The sequence below is a fragment of the Hyperolius riggenbachi genome, chromosome 11 (genome assembly GCF_040937935.1).
Source record: "Hyperolius riggenbachi isolate aHypRig1 chromosome 11, aHypRig1.pri, whole genome shotgun sequence".
NCBI lineage: Eukaryota > Metazoa > Chordata > Amphibia > Anura > Hyperoliidae > Hyperolius > Hyperolius riggenbachi.
This window is the reverse complement of record NC_090656.1, coordinates 205,773,845-205,794,762: the sequence shown is the minus strand read 5'-3', so window position 1 is coordinate 205,794,762 and position 20,918 is coordinate 205,773,845. Positions and strand designations below refer to the sequence as shown.

The 20,918-nt window shown below is 44.0% G+C and overlaps 1 protein-coding gene across 1 annotated transcript in view; it reads right to left on the bottom strand.

Moving 5' to 3' along the window:
• The window catches only part of LOC137538196 (uncharacterized), a 120,759-nt gene that overhangs the window by 88,678 nt on the left and 11,163 nt on the right, over positions 1–20,918 (bottom strand). Inside the window, exon 2 of the mRNA XM_068260230.1 lies at positions 20,696–20,872. Within this exon, the coding sequence (XP_068116331.1) occupies positions 20,696–20,756 (61 nt within the window). The 5' untranslated portion in view covers positions 20,757–20,872. The remainder of the gene's footprint in view (positions 1–20,695; positions 20,873–20,918) is intronic.

Genomic DNA, 20,918 nt, shown 5'->3' with positions numbered 1-20,918 from the left:
CGCTAGATGAATCTGACTGGAGAGGAGGTGGCAAAGGCGCTCTCTGCCATTGTGTAATTACACCGGTAGTAGGTGGATGGGATATTGTGGGTTATATCGGCTGCACTGTGTACCATAATTTCAAGCTATTGCTATTTTTACATGGATGCCATTCTCCCAATTGTCACTTAACTACTTCTTGCCATAGACTGGAGGGTTCATATGTGCCCATGTGCACCAGCGCTCCCCTGCACTTTAGCGGAATAGTTGGACTTTTATAAATGCCCTACTAAAGGTAGCAGGAAAAAAGGGATGCCGGCTGAGGGTGGACGAAAAGGGCGCTGCCATAGACTCTAATGCAATCATTGTTAATACGGCGAAAAAAGAATAAAAAGGGCGCCGCGATCAATATCGTTAACAACATTAGAACATTAAAGTTTTTGAAGTATGTTATCATTTTAGAAGCTTGCAACGTTATAATTTTTGGCATATTATTTTGTTTGTATATACAGATATTACGTTATCAAAGATATTATCAATTCTATGTGTAAAAGGGTGTCTCTGCTGAGGGAGTGGTTAAGGTTAGACACCACCAGGGAGAGGGGTTAGGGTTAGGCACCACTCGGGCTGTGGTTAGTTTTAGGCAACACCGGGGGTGTTAGTGTTAGGCACAACCAGGGGGGGTTACGGTTAGGCACCACCGGGGGGTGGTTAGGGTTAGGCGCCACTAGGGGAGTGGTTAGTTTTAGGCACCACCAGGGGAGGGTGCTGTGTGAGGGTAGGGTTGGGTTAAGCTGTATTGTTGAATTACGTAATGATTTTTAACATTAATATCTTTTCATTATTATTTCCCGTCTATTTTAACAACGGTATTTATCGTTAACCAAGTTTGACAATGATGTTTATCGTTATCAGATTTCGTGATCCACCGGCGCCATTTAGTTTTCCAGCCGAGCCCTTTTTTCACGGTGCCCTTTTTTCATGCACGCCTACTAAAGGTGCAAAAAAAGGACGTTTATAAATGTTCATTTTAAACCACTATCATAAAAAATTCAAATAAATACATATAAGTTGTACATGTGTTTTAGAGTGAAGTAAATTACTTTTCTCCTATGCTGCTGCCCCTGGCAGTGAAAGTCCGACAATCTGCTATATGAGGCACTGAAGCTGCAGGATTTCCTGTTGACGTTATTGGAAAAACAATGACCTTGCATGGTTTTGATTGCATCTTCATGTACTTCTGATCTGAAGCACTGTTCCTTGCATTGTTCTGGGTTTCTACCTCCCCCACCCCTTTTCATTCTTGTTATTTTTGACATACTAAAACTCAATAAAAAATGTATTGAAAACAAAAATGTGCCATGGATGTGTGTGTGTTAGATATTCATAACTATGAAAAAAAAAGTCAAATACATACCTATAAGTTGTCCCAGAGTAAAGTGACCTGTAAATTACTTTTCTCCTATGCTGCTGTCACTGGCAGTAAGTCTGACACATCTGCTATATGAAGCAGTTAAACTGCAGGAGTTTCTATTTATGTTATTAGAAAGACAATTAGACCCCTGCTTCGGTTTGATTGCATCTTCATGCATTTCTGATCTGAAGCATTGTTCCTTGCATTGTTCTGTGTTCATACAAAAGACTTGGGAGCATATTATGCATAGATTAATGTCCACTTGGAATGTTAAAGTGGATCCGAGATGAACTTGTGTTTCTTTCCTATTGATTATAGGGCATTCCTCAAGCCAAATACTTTTTTGTTTTTGTTTAAATACTCTAATTCCCTATAAACTAAACAAGCCATGCCCACAGGTTTTCAGAGAGCCAAGGCACTTTCAGACAGTAGCAAGGGCTCATGGGATCTCAGTCTGGGCAGGAGGAAGGGGAGGTATTACTAGCCAGAGATTTCAGAGGCAGAGGTGAGGAGGGAGGAGGAGGGGGGATTAGGTTTTTTTGTTCAAGATGCAGATAAGCCTGCCTCTGTGTAATGTTTACAAACAACATGGCTGCTGTCATTTTATCACAGGAAGCACGCTGTTTAGGATTAGCACCACAAAAGATTAGTTCCAGTGTGCCATGATCAAGGTCTCAGTGCCCACAGAGACCTCCAGTAGTAGAAACATCAAACAGGATCGGCACCACTCCAGATAAAGTAATTCAAGCTCTTTTATTGTATCAAAAGTACATGGCTTCAGCAATGACAGACGCTGTTTCGGGCATACACCCTTTCTCAAACTGCAATAGCCTCATATCACTGGGTGTTTATGAGGCTATTGCAGTTTGAGAAAGGGTGTATGCCCGAAACAGCGTCTGTCATTGCTGAAGCCATGTACTTTTGATACAATAAAAGAGCTTGAATTACTTTATCTGGAGTGGTGCCGATCGTGTTTGATGTTTCTATTGTATCACAGGAAGAAATAATCATATTCTATTAAAGCTGTTTGCAGCTAGATTTGCTTTGTAAACTATCTAAACTTTAGATAAGATATATAGACAAGTTACTTATTATTGTTAGTTTTTCATATCGGATCCGCTTTAAATGTATCTTCTACTCCTAAAATATGGAGCATGACATAGCTCTTCGTAGACCATACAAGAAAACACAGAGCCCATAAGCGTAAGGCTTTGTTCACATCTAAAATCGAAATCACTGACGCCAGCGATTTTCAATTTTTTGCACTTTTTCCCCCCTCTCGGCGCTCCACTGCGCGCTACGCTTTTGTGCAAAGCGCTTTTGTAAACGCTTTGGCAGAGCGATTCCGTTTTTTCACTTTCTGACTTTAGTAAGTAAACTCTTTCACCCGGAAATGAATAAATACAATGTATTTATTCATAAAAGCGCAAATGTAATCGACGTCTAAAGCGATTTGTGAGCATTTTGCGCTTTTCCTATACCTTCCATTGTAGCAAAATCACCCCAAAAATGGTACATGCAGCGCTTTGCTGACCGGAAAGCGGACAGAACGTGCTCATATGAACTGCCCCATAAGGAAACATTGCACAAGTGCTTTTAAGGCGATTTTCAAAATTGCCGGCGCTCAAAAAAAAAAAACGCAAAATGCCCTAGGTGCGAACAAGTCCTAAGTGTGTTTTGTTGTATTATTCTGTGTTCCCCCCACCTTTCCTTTATTCCTATTTTTTATATACAAAGCAGGTTACTGGATTGGTGTTGCACTCATGTTATGGGTACCTGCTTGGAGAACAGGATCAGGAGGCCAGCGAGAGGACGGTAATAGACCGCCAGTCAGAGCGGGAGATACTGCGCTGGAGGTATGGGTGCCTGCTTGGAGGGCGGGATTGGGAGTCCCCTCCATTGCGCCACTTGCCGCTCCGTAAGATCTTGAGCTGGAACTCTAGTTCCTCCTACTGCACATGTGCAGTCCCGTTCGCACACCCTTCTCTCCTATCGCCGGAAGCATTCTGCACATGCGCAGGTCATTCTTTTGAGAACCATGCATCTGCAGAATGTTCCAAGCAATGAGAGCGTGATTGAGAAGCATGTGTGGATGGGACTACATCTGAAGTAGGCTTTCCAGTCACTGGTCTCATGGAGCTACAAATGAATGTTAAGACTAGCGCTCAATGCTAGTTAGAGACTTTTCAAATGCATGTATCATGTGAACAATGAGTGGAGCCTGGCCTTTGACATTTCAGAATCAGAATCAACTTTGTTCGCCAAGTATGGCGGGCACCGCACCCGGAATTTTTTGTGGACACACGGCAATTGGCATACAACATCAACATGGTACAGATAATAGCTACATAGACACAACAGCAATTTGACAGACAGTACAGCAGTTGGCATAGAGCAGGTAGTGCAAAAAATAGCAACTTCAACATGGTACAGATCTTAGCTCCCGAGGCACCATGACGTCAATTTGACAGACAGCAGCAGCTTGTAGACCAGATGGTCAGGACTATATCATGCAAAACAGACATTGTATGGTGGCATGTGGTGCAGCGTGGCCAACTGGAGACTTTTTTTTTTCTGCGCATTTCTGCAGGGGGGTGGCCGTGGAGTGATTAGGGGATGTCAGTTGGGAGAGTGCATGAATTGAGTAGGACAACCGCTTGGGGAAAGAAGGTGTTTTTATGCCTGGTGGTTTTTTGTGAGAATGGTCCTATAACAGCGACCTAAGGGAAGGGGGTCGAAGAAGCAACTGCCCGGGTGGGAGGTGTCTTGAGTGATCCGGTTTGTCCTGGACCTCATTCTAGATGAAGGAAGGATGTCCAGAGGTGGCAGGGGTGACCCGATGATCTTCTCAGCAGCACTGATTACCCTCTGGAGTTTATGCTTGTCCCTTGCGTTAGCCCCGGAGTACCAGACGATGATGGAGGAGCAAAGGACAGACTCGATGGTGGCAGAGTAGAAGCTGATCATTAGCTCCTGCGACATGCCAAACTTCCTCAGCTGCTTGAGAAAGAACAGTCTCTAACATCTAGAGCTTGATTCACTAACCGGCGCTAAGCCGGTTAGTGAGCCTTAATACCTAGTGGGCGCAAACCACGGAGTTAGGTGGTTTGCGCCCAAACATCGCGCACAGCAGCGTGCATAGCGAGCGCAGCACGGTGCGCCGGTAATAGTGCGCGGTGCAATGATAACGTCGCACCCAGTGCAGCAAAAACGGCGCATCGGGTGCCCCCGAAATAGCACATCAGTGAGCCGCCTCCTGGGCACCGATGCGCTGTTTTCGTTGCACCGGGTGCAACGTTTACAGGGCAGCGGGTGTGACGTTATCATTGCACCACGCACTATTACCGGCGCGCTATGCACGCTACTGTGCGTGATACAGCTTTGCATTGCTGTTAGTGCGCGCAATGCTACTTTTGGGGCACTAAGTGGCTTTTCACTCCGGCGTTAACGCTTAGCGCCGGTTAGTGAATCAAGCCCATATTGTGCTAGGTGGACGCAGCATTGCTGAAGCAAGCTTTCTGTTTGTTTTGTAATGGTAATGCAGAGATTGTGGGGAGCCTGAGCGGGGACAGAGCTAGTGGTGGTTCCCACTGCTAACGCAGAGAAACAAGGCTGGTCTGGCAGGGCTGCGTCATTTAATTCACCTGCGCTGCTTACTGAGCTTTGAAACTATTTGTGCACACTTTTGCAACTTTTAATAAAAGGTAAAGAAGGTATTTTTACGCTATCTGAAGCGATTATTTTTTGTTAGGAGTGCTGGAGGACGATTTAAAGAGCAGAGGAGGCCCAGCAGAGGAGGTCTTGTCATCAAGAAGCAGATACGGGCACCATCCGTCATTCAGCTTGTTTACTGTGCAAATGGTAACATGCAACTTTAGGACATCAAACAAACGTCACCAGCAGAGGAGGTCTCCAGAGAGGCTGGGGATGGCCATATACCCGACTTGCAAAGATAGACCCTGAGGGTCTTTGGATCTGGTGAGTCATAAACTATAAGGCAGGGAGGACAAGGTGTATAAATCTATAGGTAGAGGATTGTACTGGGCCTCATTGGTCACATGATACATGCATTTAAAAAGTCTCTACTCTTAACATTCATTTGTTCATGTTCTCCTGAACTGTGATAAGGACTGACAGTGCTCCACCGATTGATGAGGTGTAGCGCTACTCCTGCAGATCACAACAGTTGGCAGAGGAGGGCACCTCTATCTCCTATGCTTGATGTTTTATAGGACTAAACTGTTGATTATATCATTGTGTGAGTGCTTGTAATCATTCATCCTAGGTCTCTGCAACAGAGGGGAAACCGCAGATAAGTTAAAATAACCAGTTTTGAAATTCAATACTAAGACAGGTCCACATATAATCAACAATTTCCAGCTACTACTTGGCTGCCATTCTTCATCTTCCTCTCTCTTTTACAATACAATACGACGTTTGTAAAGCGCTTTTCTCCCATAGGATTTAAAGCGCATAATTGTGTCTCAGATCAATACAGGGTTGCAGTTGCAGCCTGGACTGTGTTACAGAGGAGATAGTCAGGTGCAGAGCCGGGACGAGGTCCTCCAGCCCCCAAGGCTGAGACACCAAAGTGCGCCCCCCATCTCTCCCACCCCAGCCGTCACACACCGATTGCTATTAGACTAAGAGGCGCCCCATGACCCCCAACATTTAAGAGGTGGCCCAGGACCCCCAACACCTTAAAGGGAAGGTTCAGGGAAACCTTTAAAAAAATAAAAATCCATATCCACTTACCTGGGGCTTCCTCCAGCCCGTGGCAGGCAGGAGGTGCCCTCTCCGCCGCTCCAGAGGCTTCCGGTCGTCTCCGGTGGCCGGACGTCCTCCGGGCTTTACTGCGCAGGCGCAGAACTACTGCGCCTGCGCAGTACAGCCCGGAGGACGTCCGATGACGTCAGCGTGCCCGCGTGGGACGCAGAAGAGCCCGTCCTTGGAGCGCAGAAGAGCCCGACCTGGCAGCCGGCCTGGCCAGGTCGGGTCGGCCACCGAAGACGACCGGAAGCCTCTGGAGCGGCGGCGAGGGCACCTCCTGCCTGCCACGGGCTGGAGGAAGCCCCAGGTAAGTGGATATGGATTTTTATTTTTTTAAAGGTTTCCCTGAACCTTCCCTTTAATCTCTAGTTATATGGCTTGCAGTCACTGCCATGTATCCCCTTTTCTTATTTCTCTCTGCTTAAACACAATAGATGAATGATAGCTGAGTGAGTTGTGCGCCCCCCTCCTACACTGGCTGGAGCCTCTCTTGCCTCTGCCTCGGCCCGGCCCTGGTCAGATGTTCATAAATGCCAAACTGAAGAGGTGGGTTTTCAGTTTAGACTTAAATGCTTCTAGGGATGGTGCTATCCTGATTGCGTGTGGCAGGAAGTTCCAAGGTCTAGGGGCAGAAGGCCCTGTCTCCAAAGGTTTTGAGGTGGACTCTGGGGGTGACCAAGGTGTTACATCCTTTTGATCTGAGATTGTAGGGGGTGAGATGCAGTTGCAACAAGTCCTTCAGGTATCCAGGGCCCATATTGTGCAAGGATTTGAATGTCAGTAAGCCAATCTTAAACAGAATTCTCCATTTTACCGGTAGCCAGTGGAGTGAACACTGGTTGGTGTTATGTGGCAATGGCGGGGTTGGCTTGTTAATAGCCTTGCGGCGGCATTCTGTACTTTGCAATTGTGAACTCACTTCTACCGCTACCCCTGGTATTAGTCAGATGCTATTAACAGCAATACCTCCCTTTCTGCTGCATAAAACTGTAATACTTCCCATCTTCACTGGAAGTTAGGATAATATAGCTTGCTTTACTTAAAAATATCTGTAAAGCCTATCTCCACCCTACCTCGTATGGTTTAGTTAAAGGGAAGGTTCACGGTCAGTAAAAAAAAAAAAAAAAAAAAAAACGTAAATCCACTTACCTGGGGCTTCCTCCAGCCCGTGGCAGGCAGGACATGCCCTCGGCGCCGCTCCAGAGGCTCCCGGTCTCCTCCGGTGGCGCACCCGACCTGGCCAGGCCGGCTGCCAGGTCGGGCTCTTCTGCACGCCAAAATGCACCTCACGCAGGCACGCTGATGTCATCGGATGTCCTCTGGGCTGTACTGCGCAGTCATACTTTGATAGTGTTGAAAAAGCAATGCACAATGACAGATGAAAAGGCACAGGGTATTTCAATATAGGCTCTCTCCTGTTTGATGGCCACTCGCAGGCTCTTCCTCTTATTTCCACATGTATCCTGGCTGTCCCCAACACCCTGGAGCTTGGCTGCCCTGCGCTCAGCACCCTCCACAGCATTATAGGTATTGGCAGGGCTGCCTTCAGGGCATCACAAGAGGGAAACATGTATGGGGTTAGAGATCAGTCTGGGGCCCGAACTGTGACATGGGCCCCAGCTGCAATTTGTGAGCATCTGTGTCTGCGGGTGGCATGTGCCCTCTGCCAGCAGGTGGGAAGGGGGTGAACAGTGGCGTACCTAGGGAATTTGACACCCGGTGCTGATTATTTACAGATCCCCCCCCCCCCCCCCCCTAAAAAAAACCACACAATTTTTTTGAGGGTTGACTGGTTGGGGCACCGAGCGTGTCGCTGCAAATTTGGGGGGAATGGTGTCATCAGGATATGGACGGAGCTTGCCATTATGAAACTATGTATTCTATACAGTAGTGCAGAAAATGTCACTGCTATATAAATACATAATAATAATATGGTAGGACATTAAACTATGACTATGGTACAATTAGATTGTGAGTTTTTCTGAGGACAGTCAGAAAAGGAGGACATACAAAAGAGGTGGGTGCATAGGAGGAGATAAAGAGGTAGAGGCAAAAGACAGCGAGCCTGGTGGGAGAGGAGAAATGGCTGGAAGACTTCTCACCAGGACTGCAGACCAGTGCTATTTGGAAGGGTGGGAGGGGGAGCTGGGAAAATAGATAAGATAACCTGCAACCAAGCTAATCTAAATTGCCTGCAGATTGCTTCTCTGCTCACTACAGAAGTCGGCTGTCAGCACCAGTATCATTAGCTTCTGCAACAGCAGACTGTGCTGCATTATTAATTACTCTGATCAGGATAAATAATCAATAGTCCAGCGCACTCTGGTATTAGACCAGCCAGTGCACATGGCTACTAATGACAGGCAACTTCTGAAGCTCTAAACACATCCTGCCACCTCTCCCTGCTAATGCCCCCGCTTCAGCACAGCAATCATTCTCTCTACTCACCCTGCTGCTCTGAACATTCACTCACTTGAGGTTGTGTGTAGAGAGCAAGGAGACTGTTTGCCCATGGGACAGTAAGGGGAAGGAGTGCTACATCTACTGCAGGAAGTAGTAGAGTCCCCTGCACTGCCTGCTGCTATTTATTGAAATCCCACATGCATGTATTTTGCTGAATGTGTTTGCTGTTTCCCTACTCCAAACCTCTCTTGCTTGTCAACCTACAAGGATTACAGAAAGTTCTTCTTTGTCATTGACAGTTTGGCATCAGTTCTTGGTACGGCATTCAATCAGTCACTGACCCAGAACCAGTAGGAACATCAGGTGATCTGACATTAGGCCAGGTTCACACATCAGTCCTTTTCCCACAATGGACTTCTCATTCTCAACAGATCTCATAATAATAATTCCTTTTTTTGTATAGCGCTTTTCTCCTGTCGGACTCAAAGCGCTTATGAGGCAGCCACTAGAGTGCACTCAGTACGCAGTAGCAGTCTTAGGGAGTCTTGCCCAAAGAACTCCTTACTGAATAGGTGCTGCTTACTGAACAGGCAGAGCCGAGATTCGAACCCAGGTCTCCTGTGTCAGAGGCGGAGCCCTTAACCATTACATTATCCAGCCACTTATGCTGCGCCCATTGTGTCTGTATCCGTGGCAGTGACAGAATGCAAAGGCCCAATAGTGCAGGACTTTTCCAGACACCAGGCAGAACACAGAAATATTATACATAATGCTATCTATGACATGTCCTTTACAATGGACATCAACCGATTGTACATTGGATGTGCTGTAACCATCCATGTCAAGAACAACCGGCAAGTGTGAATTCAACACAAAATCATCACAACAGTGTGTGGCTAGCTATCCAACAAGGAGATTTGTCAGACACTGCAGTCATTTCTGATTGACTTGTGGGAGAATTAAAGCAGATCCAAGATGAAAAACTAACTATAACAAGTAACTTCTCAATATAGCTTATCTAATTTTTAGATAGTTTACACAGCAAATCTAGCTGCAAACAGCTTCATCAGTTCATGATTATTTATTCCTGTGATACGAGAGCGGCCATGTTCTGTTTGTCACATTACACACAGGCAAGCTGATCTGTATCTCCAGCCCTCGGCCTGTGAAAACTTCTCTCTCCTCTCCTCCTCCCCTCTGCCTCTGAAATCTCTAGACTAGTAACCTTCTCCTCCTCTTGCCCAGAACGAGTTCCTATAAGCCCTGGCTACTATAGCTCAGAGTGCCGAGGCTCTCTGGAGAAGCTGTGGGCAAGGCTTGTTTAGTTTATAGGGAGTTTTAAAAAAAAAGTATTTGGCTTGAGGAATGCCATATAAACTATATGAAAGGACAGAAGGAGAACTAATAGAAATGCACCCTGTATGTGCTTAGAGAGTTTAGCATGTCTAATTTCCCCTCCTCTGTGACTAAGCACAAGTTGTAATTTGATCCCTTCGCTGTATCAGCTGATTGCCATGGCAGAGAGATAATTTGTAAACACAGGATGTTAACAAAATGTCTGCTTCCATGAAAGCAGGAAGTAGACAAACTGCAGATTTATTGCAGCATTTGTATCCTTTAAAGGTTACTATACTGTTGCTTATTGTTAAAATCTGCATCTACTGGTAAATTCCTGCTTGAACTAACTTTGCTTCACCAGCAGATGTCACCAGCCTCCTCCATGAATTTGCAATCTGAACTTTCCTCTGTCCACCAGCAGAGGGCGGACTTTCTAGAGATCTCTCCACAGACAGGGAGGAGGCCTGGACTGTCACATGGTCTCTCAGCATGCCATTTAAAGAGAATCTGTACTCTAATATTCTTACACTAAAAAGCATACCATTCTATTCCTTATTTTCTCCTGTGCCCCTCTGTGCTGTTTCTGCCACTCTCTGCTGCAATCCTGGCTTGTAATTAACAGTTTTAGGCAATGTTTACAAACAAACTAACCAGCTTCTAATAGGCTCAGCTAAGCATAGTGTGTGAGTATGCAGGGGGCCTGCAGAGGGTGTGTATCGCTTCTACCAATCACAAGCAGCCCTGCACATTCCACACAATCAAAGCCTTAGCCCGACAAACAGGACAGAGGAAAGATACATTGATTTATTACAGAGACAGTGTAATTAGGAAGAGCTGCAGTAAGCCCCAGCACATTAGAACAGGCATAGGAACTCATAGGATAGAAGAACTAAGGCTGAAAAAATTGTTACAGAGTCTCTTTAAAGAGAATCTGTACTCTAATATTCTTACACTAAAAAGCATACCATTCTATTCCTTATTTTCTCCTGTGCCCCTCTGTGCTGTTTCTGCCACTCTCTGCTGCAATCCTGGCTTGTAATTAACAGTTTTAGGCAGTGTTTACAAACAAACTAACCAGCTTGTAATAGGATCACATATACAGATTGTGTGAGTCATTCAGAGCCTGCAGGGGGCCTGCAGAGGGTGTGTATCGCTTCTATCCAATGACAAGCAGCCCTGCACATTCCACACATTCAAAGCCTTAGCCCGACAGACACGACAGGGGAAAGATACATTGATTTATTACAGAGACAGTGTAATTAGGAAAGGCTGCAGTAAGCCCCAGCACATTAGAACAGGCATAGGAACTTATAGGATAGAAGAACTAAGGCTGAAAAAATTGTTACAGAGTCTCTTTAAAGAGGAGCTGTTAGGTATAAGGTCTCAGAGAAAATAAACACATATATCAGTAGCTAAAGATTGGCTGTACTTACATTACATATGCATTTCACTGTCCACGTTTGTACTTCACAGAATTTGTATATAGTATATGCAGAGATAGATGCTCCTGACAGCTCATGGCAGGCTCCATGTTTTTCTGTCAAATGTGTCGTCATGTCCTGCCTGATTCCTGATCACAGATAAGCTCGTTCTTGAACAACACGGTGTGCAGTGAATATTAATGAGCCATGTGGCTAGGAACAATAGCTGACTCCTGCAGAGTACTCTGCCCCGAGATTTATCAGTGCTACACAGCTAGACGGATTACAAGCTTCTGTAACGTCTCATTAGCAGCCGAGGGGAGGGCCCCAGAATGCTTTGCAGTTTAGCTGCGGCTTGCGTCTTTATCATACCCCCCAACCGTCCCGTTTTCGTCGGGATTCTCACGATTTGGGGGGGCCCTCCCGTTATCCCGGGCCCCCCCTCTTGAATCCCGACAGCTGGGCAGAAATATAGGAGGAAAAAATGATCGAGGCTCCAGCCGCGGTAATGAGGGATGCGGGAGCCGGCTTCACTACTTCCTCTCTCCCTCCCTCTCTCTGAACGCCCCCCTGATGGGTCTGTGTCCCCCCCTTGTTAGCAGAGTGAGCGCAGCGGAGCAGCCAGCCGAGTCCTCTTACCGCAGATCCACTCGTACTGTCTAGCATTGGACCTCCATGTGCTTCCTGTTTACTATGATGTCACAGGAAGCAGATAGAAGTCCTATACCAGTACGAGTGGATCAGAGGTAAGAGGACTCGGCTGGCTGCTCCGCTGCGCTCACTCTGCTAACAAGGGGGGGGACACAGACATACATCAGGGGGGCATTCAGAGAGGGAGGGAGGAAGTAATAAAGCCGGGCTCCCGCATCCCTCTTCACCGCGGCTGGAGCCTCGATCATTTTTTTCCTCCTCCAGGCAATCCTCCCCCACCTAAAAGTGGCACCCTCCTCCCCACCCACAGGCATTCTCGCCCCCCCCCCCCCTCCACTGACAACCCTCCTCCCCACTAGCACCCTCCTCCCCACCAAGAGTGTACCCTGCCCATGGCCCTAGGCACTGTACCCCAGGCACCCTGCCCCTGGCCCCTGCACCCTAAAATGTTATTATGAAGGAAAATGAACCAGGATAGAAAGGACCAGTGTGGTTTGAATTATAAAACAACATATTTTCTTATGAAATTTTTATGGTATGCGTGACTGGAGGCGTGGCGGGGGTGTGGCCAGGGGTGTGGCAGGGGTGTGGCTTAAGTGTCCCGTTTTCTCATCTCAAAAAGTTGGGAGGTATGCTTTATGGGTCTATAACAGACTTGCTGATAAGCACACATCAAAGGTAACTGAAATGTTTATCTTCACTAATGGCTTTTGAGCTTCCTTCTAAACTGTTTAACACAGGAGAATAGAGGTTTAAATTAGCTTCTGCAGCCTGACAGTTACTCTTTAAGCCACACCTGTAAACTCACTAGTTGCTAGCTCTTTGTTCCTGGTTCTAGCCATCCTGCCCTGAGTTCCCTGTCCCTGGCAATATTGTTCCTTGATTCACTGCTCTACTGATCTCCCGGTTTGACCTTGTGCTTTGTATCACCGACTATTCTTTGCCTAGCGATTACTGTACTGTTTAATCTCCTGTGTATGACCTATGCTTGCTGACTATCCGTGTGTCTCCTCCTCGATTGTGAATCTTGCATATATATATATATATATATATATATATATATATATATATATATATATATATATATATATATAAATATATATATATATTGTGTTTACTGTTCTGGATCCAGGGTCCGTGTGCACACAGTTCTATACCCTGGATCTACTCTGCATAACTCGCTTTATGCAGAGAGGTCCTTGTATAAACCCTGATTTTCATACCTTTTGTATGCTTATTGAATGTATCTGCCTGTATTATTTGATGCAGTGTATGTACAGTATGTGTGTAGAATACATTGCCTGCAAGTCAATGCTGATTGTTTCCATGCATGAGGTTAATGCACAGCATTACTTTATTTTCATTTAATAATAAATTCTTATTATTCATTTACTCCTGGTTTTGTCAGTGTTTTCCTAAACAGTGACATCTCTGCCTGGTTGCGGGTGTGTGCGTCTGTTTCTGTTTGCTCCAGGTGCAGCGCACAAACTCCATGCAAATTATAACACTTATCTTTCAGAGCTGACATGAAGTTCTGAGTTCAGATTTGCTTTTTTTTTTTTTTTTCTTTTTTTGACAGACAATGAGCATTTTCCGTTACATAACGGGGCCCGAGCTATATAAAATCAGCTTCATCAGCATGCTCTTTTGCTTGGGCCAATTTTGCATCATAGTCTGCTTAAATGTTTAATTATAAATATTCATATTTTGGACCATTTTGTACATGCGCTTTTACAAATAATAAAAAAAAAAAAAAAAAAAAAAAAAAAAAAAACAAAACAGAACAGCAACAAAAAACAAACAGACAACCTCAGACAAACCAAAAAAAAAAAAAAAGACAAAAACAGCCACAGATTAAACAGTGGAGTAATATTCTATCTACACGTAGTAAGCTCTGGATATCTCACTCATAGCAAAAAACAATTATCCCTCATAGGCGATTTCTCTAGGATGGAAAACCATAATCTGTGGAAATTTACGGGGGAATCCGATTGGTCGTCCAATATATCTGTATCATTATTTTCTTCCATTCTTAAATAAAAGGAAATCTTATCCCTCCATTCATTCAAACCAGGCGTAGATATAGTTTTCCATTGTTCTGCAATTATTTTTCGCGCAACCAACAATGCAAAATTCACAAGTTTCCACATAGAGTCATCTTCTATACCATTGCCTACACCTTTGCCACAACCAAATAATGCCGTAAATATATTGGCGTCGAGATTAAGATCAAAATGTTCATTAATGTAGTAAAAAATGCAATTCCAAAACTGTTGAATTCTTGGACAGTAGTACAACATATGTAAATAATTAGGTGCAGGATCACTACATCTCCAACAAAGATTTTCAGAGTTTTGCCCTCCTTTTATAAATCTACCTGGAGTCTGATACCACTGCATCACAAGTTTGTATTGGATTAGTTGGCAGGCAGGTAATTTTGAAAGCCAGATTCTATCTAAAATATGTTTCCATTCTTGATCACTTATCGGTGTCTTAAGGTCGCGCTCCCACCTATTAAAAATAGGTGGACGCACAGCTTCATCCCCCTTTTGAAGAATATCATAGATCTTAGAAACCACTTTAGGGGGAACTATCCTCTTCATAAACAAGGCTTCTAATTCATTTGATGAGGATCTTATCTCACCAAATTCTTTTTTTAAACTGCCCAATATACTTCGTGCTTGGGCCATATAAAAAGGACTCTAAGGAATCTCTATAAACTTGAATAGACACCCACTCTGCCATATTTGAATCAAACAATTGAGTCAAGTCACCAAGAGTGGACCACTCTGACAGACCTAGTCTGGACAACCAGACCTTATCCCTGAATTGCGGTATTCCTAAACTTTGCAGGGATATAATTGGAGACAGCCTCCTGACACCCTTTTTGGGTCTAATATAGTTATAGAGCGCAAGTATAGTTGGTCTTATTAAGGGATGAAAAATACGTTTGGAAAATGTAAATAATATTTTAGGGTTCCAAGAGGATACAATGTTATTATCAATCCATCCTAGCTCCAATTTGGACCATATATTGGTCGGATCATCCAGTCGCCAAGACAAGACCCTACTCAGATGGACAGCTAGGTAATAATTGTATAGATCAGGAGCACCTAATCCTCCATGATGTTTATCCTTAGTTAAAGTTCTGTAACAAATTCTAGCTTTTTTTTTTATGCCATATAAATTCCTGAAATAATCTGTGGCAGTCTTTAAAGGGAAGGTTCAGGGAGGGGATTAAAAAAATAAAATAAATTTCCACTTACCTGGGGCTTCCTCCAGCCCGTGGCAGGCAGGAGGTGCCCTCGCCGCCGCTCCGCAGGCTCCCGGTGGTCTCCGGTGCCCGACCCGACCTGGCCAGGCCGGCTGCCAGGTCGGGCTCTTCTGCGCTCCATTTCCTGGGACTTCTGCGTCCCACGCCGGCGCGCTGACGTCATCGGACGTCCGCCGGGCTGTACTGCGCATGCATCCCCTCCCTGAACCTTCCCTTTAAACCATAGTTTTGGAACAAAAATCGGCAAATTCTGGAAAAGGAACATCATTCTGGGTGTGATCATCATCTGGATGATAGCAACCCTACCTATACTGTTAAAACAAGGTCGATCCCAGTTGTTTAAAAGGTTTCTGCACTCAGTAATCATACTCCCGTAATTAAGATAAAAAAGATTATTCAGATTTTTATCAATCTTTATACCAAGATATTTCATGAACTTATTATTCCAGCCCACACTATATCTACAACTTATAAGTTCCTTTGTTGCAAGGGTACAATTTAAATCCAAAACTAAGGTTTTTTCAGAATTGATCTTGAATCCTGATATCTTGCCAAAATTCAGAACATGCTCCATGGCACTAGGAAAAGAATTACTCGGATCAGTAAGTAACAACATTAAGTCGTCAGCGTATGCCAGAACTTTAACTTTCATGTGGTTCTGGACCAGTCCATGGATCATGTCATCCCTCTGAATTAATTGAATCAGTACCTCAATAACTAAATTAAAAAGGTATGGGGATAGAGGACAGCCCTGACGAACTCCCCTAGAAACCGGAAATTCGTTGGAGGGAAAACCATTCGTCTTCACAAATGCGTGCTGGTTCATATACAGTTTTTGTATGCGTTCTATCAAGTTTACCCCCAGACCATATTCTCTCAAAGCCATAAATAAAAAATCCCTGGAAACCATATCAAAAGCCTTTTCGGCGTCCAAACTTGCCAGGACAGCTTCTGTATGAGAGTTCTGGCAACTATAAATAAAGCTACAGATGGAATAGATATTATCACGAGAGTGTTTGCCTTTCCGAAAACCAGACTGCTGCCCCCCCAAAATTGTTTCCATTTCTGCCTCTAATCTGACTGCAAGAATTTTGGAGTATATTTTAACATCGATATTAATAATCGATATCGGGCGATAACCTTCACAGGCTGTCCTCGGTTTTCCCTCCTTATGTAATAAAGAGATAGCTGCAGTGTTTGTAGATTGAGAAAAGGTAACTGGTGTATAATTAACATTCGTCATAATACAGAATGGTTCAGCTAAATCTTTGGAGAATCTTTTATAAAATTCTGCAGAAAATCCGTCAGGACCAGGGCTTTTATTATTCTCCAAACTCGACACTATATCAAGAAATTCCTGACTATTTATAGGAGAGTCTAAATTTACTATGTCCTCTTCCCTGACTTGTGTGAGACTCACTGATTTAAACAGATCGGTAACTAGATTCTCGGCAAAAGGGGGGTCTTTTGCATACAGCTTACTGTAATAGCTGAAAAAAGTATTAGCTATATCTTGAGTGCTATTTGCCCAACTGCCGTTCGATTTTAGAATTTTTTCTATAAATTTCTCTGCTTTATCCCGGCGAAGATGTTCTGCCATAAATTTCCCTGGTCTATTAAGCCCAATTGCATACAATTTTTGAAACTTTTTATATATATTAGCACATTTTTTATTAAGAAGCCCGTTGAATTCTTCCCTTAACCTAATCAGTTCATCATAAGTTTTCCCAGAACCATGGCTTTTATGCTCAGATTCCAGAATTTTTATAGAGCCCAGAAGTTTTTGTATTTTACTGTTCCTTTCCCTATTCTTTCTACAGCTATGTTTTATGAAAACCCCTCTTAGGACACATTTTAATGTATCCCAAAGAGTGGTTTCACTCATTCCAGGAGATCTATTCTCCTTGTAGAAGTTACTTATTGTGCTTTCAATTTCCTTTAAAACTTCCATATCATTAAGCAATTCATTATTAAGTTTCCAGTTATATATTCTAGTCGGTACAGCATTTAATTTTAAATTGATGAACACTGGGGCATGATCCAAGAATGTAAACCTACCAATCTCGGAGTCATAGAAGTCATCTATCTGATCTTGGTTTACAAGAAACATATCTAATCTGGTATAAGTATCATGAACCCTAGAATAAAAAGAATAATCTTTATTGTTACCATTTAACACTCTCCAAATATCAATAAGTTTATTTGAGTTTAACATCTTTAAAAGCCTGTTCCGGTTTCTAGAGGAGATAGCAGAGCCCCCCTTAGAGCTGTCAATACTTGGATCCAGTACCACATTAAAATCTCCGCCTATGATTATTTGGCCCTTCCCCAGTTCTTTAATCTTACGAAGGCTATTACAAATAAAATCAACTTGACCGGAATTTGGTGCATAAAGATTGGCCAAAGTTAAATCACGACCATCAATTTTCACCACCAAAATTAATAATCGAGCATTTTTATCGGAGTATGAATTCATCACCTCGAGATCTAATCTAGAGTTTATTAAGATAGTTACTCCTGCCGATTTCCTCTCTATGCTTGAATTCAGCACCCATCTATACTCTTTATTTCCTAGGAAGGGGATTTTATTTTGCCTAAAAGATTTGCTTTAACTTTTTCTCAAGGCACAGTTTTATCAATGGCATGTGTGCCTCAGACCTTACAGATAGAAGCTAATATACAGTGGGTTGCAAAAGTATTCGGACCCCTTGAAGGTTTCCACATTTTGTCACATTATTGCCACAAGCATGCATCAATTTTATTGGAATTCCACGTGAAAGACCAATACAAAGTGGTGAGAAGTGGATCGAAAATCATACATCATTCCAAACATTTTTTACAAATAACTGCAAAGTGGGGTGTGCGTAATTATTCGGACCCCTGAGTCAATACTTTGTAGAACCACCTTTTGCTGCAATTACAGCTGCCAGTCTTTTAGGGTATGTCTCTACCAGATTTGCACATCTAGAGACTGACATTCTTGCCCATTCTTCTTTGCAAAACAGCTCCAGCTCAGTCAGATTAGATGGACAGCATTTGTGAACAGCAGTTTTCAGATCTTGCCACAGATTCTCGATTGGATTTAGATCTGGACTTTGACTGGGCCATTCTAACACATAGATATGTTTTGTTTTAAACCATTCCATTGTTGCCCTGGCTTTATGTTTAGGGTCATTGTCCTGCTGGAAGGTAAACCTCCGCCCCAGTCTCAAGTCTTTCGCAGTCTCCAAGAGGTTTTCTTCCAAAGTTTGCCCTGTATTTGGCTCCATCCATCTTCCCATCGACTCTGACCAGCCTCCCTGTCCCTGATGAAGAGATGCACCCCCTGAGCATGATGCTGCCACCACCATATTTGACAGTGGGGATGGTGTGTTCAGAGTGATGTGCAGTGTTAGTTTTCTGCCACACATAGCCTTTTGCATTTTGGCCAAAAAGTTCAATTTTGGTCTCATCTGACCAGAGCACCTTCTTCCACATGGTTGCTGTGTCTCCCACATGGCTTGTGGCAAACTGGAAACGTCCCGTTCTTATGCTTTCTGTTAACAATGCCTTTCTTCTTGCCACTCTTCCCTAAAGGCCAACTTTGTACAGTGCATGACTAATAGTTGTCCTATGGACAGAGTCTCCCACCTGAGCTGTAGATCTCTGCAGCTCGTCCAGAGTCACCATGGGCCTCTTGACTACATTTCTGATCAGCGCTCTCCTTGTTCGGCCTGTGAGTTTAGGTGGATGGCCTTGTCTTGGTAGGTTTACAGTTGTGCCATACGCCTTCCATTTCTGATTGATCGCTTGAACAGTGCTCCTTGGGATGTTCAAGGCTTAGGAAATCTTTTTGTAGCCTAAGCCTGCTTTAAATTTCTCAATAACTTGATCCCTGACCTGTCTAAAACCTGTCTTGTGTGTTCTTTGGACTTCACGGTGTTGTTGCTCCCAATATTCTCTTAGACAACCTCTGAGGCCCTCACAGAGCAGCTGTATTTGTACTGACATTAGATTACACACAGGTGCACTCCATTTAGTCATTAGCACTTATCAGGGAATGTCTATAAGGAACTGACTGCACTCAGATCAAAGGGGGCCGAATAATTATGCACATACCACTTTGCAGTTATTAATTTGTAAAAAAAAAAAAAAATTGGAATCATATATGATTTTCATTCCACTTCTGACGTGTACACCACTTTGTATTGGTCTTTCATGTGAAATTCCAATAAAATTGATTCATGTTTGTGGCAGTAATGTGACAAAATGTGGAAAACTTCTTCAAGGGGGCAGAATACTTTTGCAAGCCACTGTACATGCAGATTGTATACACAGCCTGATCACTGACACTGGATATGAACACAATGCTACCATGACTCCCAACATTTTGAGATAAGAAACATGGACACTTATAAAGACACGCACAGTGGCATAGCTGAGGAGCTTGGGGCCCCAGTGCTGGTTTCCCATGAAACCCCAACCACTCTATTGATATTAACCCTTAAAACCTACCAAGGACAGATTTAGTGTCAGAGAGGTATAATCAGAGAAAGGAAACAGTTAAGGATTACTACAATTTAATGCAGAAATGAGGTGTTCATTATAAGTTCAGCTCCAAGGAAAAACTAATAAGAAGGATGAAGGAGGGCCCTTAATGGGCCCCTCTGGTTCAAGGGCCCCAGTGCGGTTGCAACCTCTGCATCTCCTATTTCTATGCCACTGGACACGCCCCTGCCACACCCTCTTTCCTCCTGTTGCCGTGTTACCTATATTGGGGCATCTATAACTTGCTACCTATACTGTGGCACTTGTACCTGGCTAACCTGGGGCACCACCTGTACCTGGCTATCTATACTGGGGAACCTATAGCTCACTACCTACACCGTGGCACCAACTGTACCCGGCACCAACTGTACCCGGCCACCTATACTGGAGCACCTATAGCTCGCTATATATACTGTGGTACCTGGCTACCTATACTCGGACATTCATAGCTCGCTACATATACCTACTACAGTAAATAGCTTGTTGTTTTTCTCTGCAGAGAGAGAGGGAAGGCGGGGCCAGGAGCCAGAAGTTGGGTCATGCAGGGACTTCGGACCAGCATCGCGGGACAAGGTTTCTCGGGTAAATATATCTTTCTTTTACTTGCAAGCTGCTGGATTTTAGTATTTACTCTGGGGATCCTCTTTAAGTACAGTAACTGCCCCTGCAGCTCTCCTCTGTACATACGGCCAGATAAAGGGACAAGATCTCTGAAAGAGGCATTTTTACAGTTAGCCATTTAATGGAATTATTGTTACAATTATGATTTGTTTTTGTTTTGTTTTGTTTATTCTGTTGACTAATGTGAAACAGAAACAAGTATCTCCTTTAACTTTCAAGCCATTGGTTTATAGCAAATATGCCTACAGCAGACACCCACTTGTCCCATATAATAGTAAAGGCAGAGAGGAGACTTACCTGCCATGGCATGTGCAATGAGCAACAGGTAGAAGATATTGACGATCACGAGCCTTGTCATGATGAATTGTGTCCACCCTTCTCGCTTTCTGCCAGAGCTCTGATAGCTGCTTGCTGGGGAGGAAATAAGCTTCTGACAATAGAGCAGAAAAGCAAACCGAGGCCACAGTGCGACCCCTGCTGGTGACAGAGAGAGGAGAGGAATGTGTGATATACAGGAGGG